The sequence below is a fragment of the Antrostomus carolinensis genome, unplaced genomic scaffold (assembly GCF_000700745.2).
Source record: "Antrostomus carolinensis isolate BGI_N321 unplaced genomic scaffold, ASM70074v2 scaffold3923, whole genome shotgun sequence".
In the NCBI taxonomy this organism is placed as follows: Eukaryota; Metazoa; Chordata; class Aves; order Caprimulgiformes; family Caprimulgidae; genus Antrostomus; species Antrostomus carolinensis.
In genome coordinates, this window is record NW_010302963.1 from 31,571 (window position 1) to 40,923 (window position 9,353).

At 55.5% G+C, this 9,353-nt stretch overlaps 2 protein-coding genes across 2 annotated transcripts in view; one reads left to right on the forward strand and one right to left on the reverse strand.

Moving 5' to 3' along the window:
• The window catches only part of TMEM125 (transmembrane protein 125), a 660-nt gene extending 227 nt beyond the window's left edge, over positions 1-433 (forward strand). Inside the window, exon 1 of the mRNA XM_010163919.1 lies at positions 1-433. This exon is cut by the window's left edge and continues 227 nt beyond it. Coding sequence (XP_010162221.1) covers positions 1-433 — 433 coding nt within the window.
• A 5,105-nt stretch (positions 434-5,538) lies between these two features.
• CUNH1orf210 (chromosome unknown C1orf210 homolog) lies at positions 5,539-7,685 on the reverse strand (the record flags this gene model as incomplete). The annotated part of the gene is made up of 4 exons (XM_029083991.1): positions 5,539-5,657; positions 5,692-5,907; positions 6,357-6,503; positions 7,178-7,685. Coding segments are annotated over 4 exons (990 nt in total), but the record flags the coding sequence as incomplete, so codon positions are not given.
• Positions 7,686-9,353: the final 1,668 nt, after the last annotated feature.

Here is a 9,353-nt window from a genome sequence, read left to right on the forward strand (position 1 = left end):
CACGCTCTGCCTCCTGGCCCTGCTCGTGCTGCTGAAGCAGCTGCTGAGCTCTGCAATCCAGGACATGAACTGCATCCGCAGCCGGGATCAGATTGAACTCCTGAAGAGTGGGGGCTTCTCGGACTGCCTGATGCTGCTGCTCAGTGCCCTGGTGCTGGTGGTCTGCGGGGTCGTGCTCACCATCCTCTCCACCACAACCATGCAGCTCAGCCCTGCCCGGCCGCTGGCCAGCATGTTCACCAGTGGGGTTGTCCTCCTGACTGCCGGCAGTGCCATCCTCCTCTGCCTGCTGCTCTACCTGCTCTGCACCTCCTGCCGCCAGGCTGCTCCTCGGAGCCTGGAGACCGGCGACATCCGCGTCTTCACCATCTCCGGCCGCCTCGCTGCAAACAGGCGGCTTCCTCCCACCTCCAGCATGGCCAACCTGATCTGACACAGGACACCCCTGCATGAGCCTCACTGGATACAACCCGTCAAGCAGGGCTTGTGCTGGCCTTTCCCCACGAAGGGCAAGCGTTGCGGTGTGCCTTGTGCTTCTTTCAGAGATGACTGGCGTTCGCTTTGCCCCAGGCTGATGGCGCGGCAGGGACTTGGGTGCCTGGAAGGGCTCTGTGACCTGGCGCATTAGGAGCGCGGCACGGGCCTGGCTGGTGTTTTATCTCCACAAAGCCTCCTGCGACAGCTGCTGCCCGCCCAGCTGTGACCCCTGTCACAGAGTTAAGGTGAGCCTGTCCTGTACCTCTGGGGATCCCAGTACTTGCTTGCTTCCTGCAGTTCCTGGGGCTGTGTCGTGAGCTCTCTTGGCAGGAGAGGCTGCGACTGCAGGTGGTATATAAACCCCGCTGTGCTCTGTGCAGAGCTGCCAGCTCAGACCCATGTCTCAGCTGGGACCAGCACTTCATGCCTCTGAGCCTGTGAAGGTGGGCACATGCTGAGCATGTTGTGATGCCCTGTGCTGTGCATCCCCCTCCCTCCCAGCCTGCAGGACCCCAGAGCAAAGCAGAGCCTGTAGCAGCTGATAAATGGCAGGAAATACTCTGTGTGTCAGCAGGCCTGCAGCGCAGGTGAAGGGAGCTCAGTGGGAGCTACAGCTGCAGGGGCTGCTCCCAAGGAAGCACCTGTGTGTCTGTGGGAGCGAGCATGGGATTTGCATGGGATTCTGTGTGCCAGAGCCCCAGCGTGGCTGGACCTCACATGAAGTGCCATTTGCATTTGCAATGCCAGAATCTGTTCCAATATTACCTTTCTGCAGCCCAGCATCTTCTATGGTTTATCAAAGGAGTGATCAGAGGGTGTTGGTGTCAGGGCCCTGACGGGTTATCGGTGCTGGACTGTGTGTTGGGGCTGTTATCACAACATTGTGCTCCAGCCACACAAGACACAAACAGCAAGGTGCAGTTGCCAGGGGACAGTGATGGGATGATGGAACCCCGGGGCGGTGTGAGGGGGAAGCACTGCTGCCCTCCAACAGGTGTTTCCCGAGCAGAAGCACCTCGGCTGCCGCAGAAGCACAGCAGCTCATCCCAGTCCCTGCGTGTTCCCATGCTGTTTCTGTCTCCCAAGTGCTGCAGCTGCTGCGGGGCAGAAAAGTTCTTCTGCTACCACTTGGGCCTTATCTTGAGCTATTTTGGTGTTTTATCTCTACAAGGTGTCTATCACTGAGGTGCCTTCCCCAGAGGCAGACTAACACCTCACCCCCTAGAGATTTTCCTGTCACTTGAGGCTAATATACCTGTCAAAATTCTCATTTCTCCACAGACTCATGAACCATTTCACTGCTCTTTCCATAGACACAGATCCTAACCTCCTAGCAAAGCTGCTCCTGTACAACTTTCTCTTCCTCTTCATCTTTCTGTCTGCTCCCATCTCCCTCTCACCTGAGCTGCTCTGCCCCAGCCATTATTTTTGCTCATTATCTGCTAAGTTTCCTCTGTAGTGGAACAAGACTGAGCTATCATTTTTTGGTGCCTGGCAGCAAATTTATTTGGAAGAGGATGGTAGCTCATTCCCTTAGTAACAGCAGAATCACTGTCTGTGTTACACCTGGAGGTAGTGTCAGAGTTCAGCATCAGCGAACCCCACCAGGTATATGCTGGACAATGAGGACTTCATCCCTTTGTAGCTCCAGACCACACCACCCCAATGCACTCAGCTCACGTGAGGGCACTTCTGTATTCATCTGCTCTTGCGCTGCTCCTGCTGGCTTTCCTTTGCCCTGAAGCCTTGGAGTATTTTCCCAAAGGATGGGAACATCATTTTGGTTTTTCTTTTCTGGACCTCTGTTATTTCTACATTTCTGCCACTTCCACATCGTCTGTAGATTTTATTAAACTGCTGTTTCCTTCTCTCTCTGCATCACTTCCTTTAATCTGCCCAAGAGTTCAGAGGGTGTTACTAAGCTCAGGTCCTTCTGTGCTAAATCCTCTGCGAAGCAAAGAGCCATCCCCTCCAGGCTGTTTGACCCCAGGTCCAGCAGGGACCCCTGTGCACACACAGGGAGGGACAGGCCAGAGCTGGACAGTTTTGTACCATCACTGTTGCTGACGCTCTGCACATCTGCGTCGGTGCACGTGCAGTTACGCCAAGCTGCACCGCCTCTGCCTGCACCCCTGCTTTAGGGGTTACTCGCAGGTCCCCCAACCTGCACACATGGACAGGCTGCAGCTGCCTGCACACCAGCTGTTTTGCACATCTGGGCATTTCTGTGAAGACGCGTGACTGTGCTCAGCTCGCTGCACTGCGCACTGTGAATCCTCTCTTCCATAGCCCCTTCAAAATGTCCCCCAAGTGCCCATAAATTGTGCCAGAAAAGGACGCTTGGGGGACACATCAGCAACCTGAGGAAGTAACGGCTACGAACAGGATGTCCCTGAAGATGGTGGTTTGGGTGTCTGGCTGCCCAGTCACCGACTCACCTCCTGCACCAGCAGTGCTGGTTTGTTCCGTTCTCGGTCCCTGTGTTGTGTATGGAAATACATAATAAAGCCTTGCTGAAGTTGACCGTGTTGAAGGCTGATGCTTGAGTGCCGGCCCCTCTGTGGAGCAGGAGGTGGCAGGGCTGTGCAGAGCTGGCCTCTGCTCAGGCTGAGCTCAGGGCAGAAATCATGACAGCCCAGGGTCCCTCCTGCGACAGTGGTTTTGGCTCATCAGCTAGCATGGCAATGCCACCACAGCCCCCATAATGCACGTACTTATTCCTGATACACAACTCCCACCTCCAGATGCATATGCATCTGCTTCTACTTGAGGACCTGGACATAGCCAGTCCCCCTTACCACCCAAAACCTTGCCGTGCCCCTGAAAGATGCTCACGGGACACACACAAAGACAAAGCCTCTTGAGTTACATCGGTGCCAGCTGGTTTGTTTACAGGGAAGCTGTTTCGCCCTGCGGTAGGGCCTGGAACCAGTCTGCCTGCATACCTGCTGCTGCTCACGTCCACCAGCCTCAACCCCGGTCCTTTCGGGGGCATCCCTCCTTGAGAAGACTCCTCCTTTTCTGCTCTGACCCCCTTGTATTCCCAGCTCTGCATGACAGATGTATTTCCCCTCCCTGCCCTGGCATGAGCTGCCAGGCTCCTGCCTGCTTGCACTGGAGCTGCCTGGAGAAGGGGGAGAGGGGCTGCCATGGGACTGGGGCTCCCTGCACACCCAAAATAGTTGGTTAAAGAATAAACAGGTGGGCCTCCCAGCAGGGTCAAAGTAGACAAGCAACACTACATACCGAGGGACAAGAGTGAGTGACATCCTGGATAAAGAAGCCTGAGAAGCAGTTATATTTTTTATCACTTTTAAGACATTGCTGAGACTAAAAGTAAAATACCGCATCTAGCACGAGTTCAAAGCATATTGAAAAGCCCAGAAAATACCTCCCAAAAGATAAATGAAATGCATTTTCCCAGCCTTCAGATTTAAATCTCCCATCTTATCTGAAAGATGTTGGAAATTTCAAAAAATTGCAGCATATACAGGATTTTCACAAGTACCTGTTAAGATGAGCCCAAAAGGTAAAACATGAGGCAGCGACTGCAAAAGTAAAGCTCAGTTTAGAAATATGGCATTTAAGAGCCAAAACTGGCTGACCACTAAAACAAGCCAGCAGATTTTCCTCCTCTTCATGGCTTCAAACGGCACGTTCCCTCTCTGGAAGGTGCTTTAAGCCACGGGCCTGTATCACACATCCAGCGCTTGAGCCAGTCATCCCCTTTGGTTTACATCCTCTGATGTGTATTATTTACTTTGGGATAGCCTGTGTTCCATAAATAAAAAGGAGTTTACAGTGAAATGGAGGTCTGAAGGAGACAGGGGAATTAGCCGTGTGGCAGGGCTGCAAGAAATGCTGTGATGATGCTTCATGCTCTGGAGCACGATGGAAAGATTCCTGGGCTATCAGGGATGGTAACAACTGGGCTGTGCCCTGGGAAATCTTCCCAGCTGGAGGTACCAGCCTTGTGAATCATTTACTAAGGGTGAATGCTGCTGCTGTTCCCTGCTTTTAACTCCAGAATGACCCATGTGGGCACAACCAGCTACAGCAGAAACAACATAGAGTTACCTGTGTCTCACGTGCTGTTTATCGTACCACAAAGATGACAGGAATGCAAAAATTATAATGTTTGTATAACTCCACAGTTAGAGATACAGACAGGACTCTAATGGGCGCCAGGGGACAGGGCTGTCTCACCCCAATGCACATGCCTGGCTGATGTCACAACCGGCGCCACCACCAAGTTTGCTCAGCTCTGCAGAGCTGATGTGGGAAACCCAAGTACCTTTTTAGCACGTCTTGCTGGAGAGGGCTGAGAGAAATCTGGGAAGGAATACAGTGGGAAGCACTGGAAACAAGTGCACAGAAACTCTGTGAGGCACCAGGGCTGCCTGCGCCAGATCAGGTAACAGATTTGTTTGCACAAGAGCACTCATTGTGCCACAGACCTGTTCTCTCATTGGCACAGTTAACCAGCAACGTACTTCTGGACCTTGAAAGCACGTGGAAAAAAAGCCACACCCCAGCTGTGGGGCTGGGGGTTTCCTCCTGGCATCATCGCTGGGAGAGCCCCAACAAACCATGGAAGGCAGAGGCAGGGTTAATTCATGCTTTAATCACACCCTGGAGTGACAATACACTGAGGAACAGAGCAGAGCTGTGTCCAGCACTGTGGGGCAGTGGGGACAGTGCCCAAGACCCCACAGGGAGCACTAGGGCAGGCTCCTCTTCCCACCCCCCCAGGCTACCTGGGTGCAATAGGCACCATCTCCTTCCTCCTCAGCACCCAAGCAGGGCCCGGAGAGCAGCAGTGGGTCCAGTGACCCTGTGCTGGTGCAGCCCTGCTGGTGTCATGCTGGGCACTGTGAGGCCAGCTGCCTTCAGCCTCCATCACCATTCCCAGCCCACCCCTTCTCCCCTCTCCTCTCAGCTCCTTCTGTCCTGCCCACAGCCGTGTGGGCCCAAAATCCAAGGGCAGGTGAGAATGGGCAGGAAGGGGATGAAAGCAGGGGGGCGGCGGGAGGCCGCAGCAGTGGTGGCTGGGCTGCAGGCTCAGATGGAGAGGTGTGACTCCCGCTCCTCTGCCTCTGGCAGCTGCTCACTTGGCTGGATGTAATTGTCCTCGATGAAGCCATCGTCATCCTCAGCTTGCAGGTCAGCAGCACCAGGCATGGGGTGAAAAACCCCCCCGCCCCCTCGGGCCGGGGGGCCCCCTGCCCCAGCCGCTGCCATCCTCCATGGGGCTGTCTCCGATCGAGCTGGTTTCAGGCAGCGGTCGGTGGCGGTAGCTGGCAAAGTTCTTGTGGAAGAGCTTGCACTTGGCAGCCAGTGCGATGAGGATGGAGATGCCGATTGCTGCCACCAGGAAGCCCACCAGGTACGGCCAGCTCCTTCCCCCCTTCCCAGCGGGTGGTGTGGTGGCTGTGGTGCAGGAAAGAAACGTCAGGGAATGACATGTCAGCCTGTGGCATACCTGGTGCTCCTCAGCAGCCAGCCCCGTGCCTGCCTGCGGTGTGCAGCCAGCACTGGATTGCTTTGTTAGGAGCAATATAAATGCTCTTCACCAAGGGCTGGCTACCAAGGCTGTGTGAACACTGTGGGAAAAACTGACAGGTGGCCGTCTGATACTGGTGCCCATCACTGTGGAGCCTGTGTTCTGTGTGGCCCTGTGGCATCTGCTAATTCCTTTGTTGCAAAGCCAGCAAACACCTCCAGGTGGTGGCCACCCTCCCCACCGAGCCACTGCCAGGCAGCCAGAGCCCCTGGGACTGGGTGGCAGAGCTGAGGGTCTCCAGCTGTGGTCCCCTCTGGGGTGACAGAACCAGGAGGGAGCTAGACCTTATGGATGCCCCCGTAGCTGCACAACTTACTGTTGCTGTGTGTCACTGTGATCTGCTGTGCCGTGCTGACAGCCCGAGGAAACCGCAGCTTCATCTGGCAGCCCAGATCCTGGGAATCCAGAGCAGCAATCTCCCGGCCCCGCAGCCCCGGGGGTGATGCACAGGTCACCTGCACATCTGGGAGACACAGAATAAGGTGGGATGGGGGGGTTCTTTCTCCATCCCCTCCCCAGTTTAGAGAAGGTGCTTCCTGCTTGCTCCTGGGTTGATGGGACACATTGCAAGGTGCTCCTGGCTCTGCCCTCCAGCCTCGCCAGCCCTCAGCACATTGAAAAGCACAAGCACAGAAAAAATTCCCTGACTAAGGAACTATGCAAGTGTATGACCATGATTAGGAGGCTCCTTTTAACTGGATAATGCCAAATTCATGGATACTGATAGAAACCCCACTGTTGCAGGGCTGCTCTCACCTGGGAGCCAAGCTCAGAGGGTTGGAGCCTGATCCTCCTCCACAGGAGGAGCTGCTGAGTGCTCAGCAGCTCTTGAAAACGTGGTCACTCCATATAGACACATAAAGGTGGATTTAGGGGCTGAACTGTACATGCAGCCCCTTTCCCAGAAGAGTAGCTAAATTACCCTGTCTGTTGTCCCTTGTAATCTTTGGTATCATGTAACTGCAAGCAAAGAACTGACACATTTTGGTTCTGTGTCCCTCAACAGTGTGGGAGAGATCCCTGGAAAGCCATCCCAGAGCCTGCCCCGGGGGTGGAGCAAAAGGATCTAGCAGGACTCCTGCACCCAGGGCTCCTCCTGCCCAACACCTCTCCTGCCACCTGCTGCTGCCCGCTCACCTTGCCTGCGCCGCAGCCACCGGCGCAGAGGGTGAGCGGTGCAGTTGCAGACCCAGGGGTTGCCTTCCAGCTGGACCTGTGGGACTGACTCCATCAGCTGCAGGCTCAAAGTGTCCACAGAGACTAGCGTGTTGTGCTGCAGGTCCAGGTGGAAAAGAGCCTTCAGTGGTAGGAAGACCGGGACCTCAAGCTCTTGCAGATTGTTATTTCTTAGAAGCAGTGTGTGCAAGTTTCCCAAGCCCTTGAAAGCATCCATGTGGAGGTAGGCGATACTGCAGCTGCTCAGGTCCAGCAGACGCAGTGCCCCAAGGTTGGAGAAAACTGCTGGGCTCAGCACCTGCAGGGCATTGCTGGAGAGGTTGAGGGAGCGCAGGGAAGGGAAATGCATCAAGAGAGTCCCACGATGGGGCATAACCAAGGAGTTGAAGGAGAGGTCCACTCCAGTGATGTTGCTTGGAAGGGAGCTTGGAGCGTGCAGGAGGTTCTTTCCCTTGCAGTTGGCCCATCCCTGGGAAAAAGAGATGCTGTCTGAGATAGGCTCTCCATGCTGGGGAGGATCTCTAGACTGAGACTCCGCATGAGTTCAGATGTCTTAATTAATTACCTGTGCACAATTTAAAACAGCAAAGACACAAATAGGTGTAAAACTCACTGTCAGGAGCTGCCAGTTTGGTGTGGGCGAGGATAAATGGGGAAAGACAAGCAGGACAGCCCAGGACAGCCCAGGACTGAGAGCAGCTAACTGAAGAAGTGAAGGAGAAACACAAAGAGCTGGGGAGAAACCCACATAAAGGGGGTGGGTGCAAAGGGACCAGGATGTCACCCTCCCATATCCCTTCCAGGACAGTTGCCATCTGGATTCAGCTTGCAGAACACCTTTCTCTTCCTCCCCTAGCTCTCCACCTCCAGCCCTCGGGGAGCTCTTGTGTGACACAAGGGCATCCTCCCAGCTGGGGCAGGGAAGCAGACAGACCCCTGCCCGCTGTGAGGGCGGACAGCAGCAGCAGCAGCTGACTGGGCTGCAGAGCCATCAGGCACCCGTGTCCAGAGCTGCTCCCTAGGGCCCGTGCAGGATGTCGGACTGGTGCCTCCAGCCCTCCCTGAGGATACGCTGAGAGCAGCCGTGGCTTAGTGCAGGCTGGCTCTATCTGTACTAGTAAATAAAACAGACCAAGGACCATTCGCCATCCCAAAAAGCCAGCAGTGCATGCTGGATGGATTGATCAGCCCTAGTGGATGGATGTTCTTTTCCCCTCGAAAACAGGGTGGCCAAATTCAAACTGGTTTTGGGGAGTAGTCCCCAGCACATTACTCCTGCCTGGGCTTTATGTGCAAGAGGGCCATCTGCCCAAACCGAAGCTGGCAGAGAGCAACCTGGCAGCTTAGCTTGGCTGGGCAGTCACAGGCTCCTGCTCAATGCCCCACAGGGCCCAATGTTTGGGCCCCGCAGGCAGAGATGCCGTGCTGGAAGTTTGCAGTCCATAGTCCCGAGTTTCTAGGTCTGGCTGCTTTCCAGCTAGCCACTTTCCGTTTCTTTGCCTCTCCCGTGATCACCTCTCCTTTTGTCCTCCTGCTTCCCCAAATCTCCTGTCAGGCCCTGCCGTCCCTGCTCGCTAGAGAAACGGCTGTGCCCTTATAAACCTGGGCTGCTGAGGCCTGGGTTATAATGGGGCTGAGCCACAGGGGCACCACACAGGTCCTGTCCCAAGCTCAGACAGGGCTGGGCTCAGGGAAGCTGAGGAAAACAGCACAAATGTTTTGAGGGAGTATCTGAGAGCTCGGTGGGCAGCACTGCGCTGTGCCACCCACCCGTGACAGCCGCTTTTCCTGCCTCCTCCCAGCCCCTGCCCGGTGCAGCCGAGCTGCTGGCTGCCACGCTTGTCCCGGCAGGACGGGTCAGTTGTTTTTCCTGCTCCTCACCAGGCGCCCGGGGATCCTGACCACACAGTCAGCCTGACCTGGCTCGGTCACTGTTCCCACTGTGTGTGGGGGAAGGGAGCAAGGGGCTGGGAGCCCCTTGGGATGTGCCTCGCTGCCGCTCACCACGCAGAACCCCTAATGGCAGCCTCGTTATGGCCACAGCCAAGAGACCTCTGAGAGTCAGAAACGCCATGGCTCGCATATCTCGAGCCGTGCAGAGTGGGACCTGCCTGCTGTGGCCCACTGCCCCACAGAC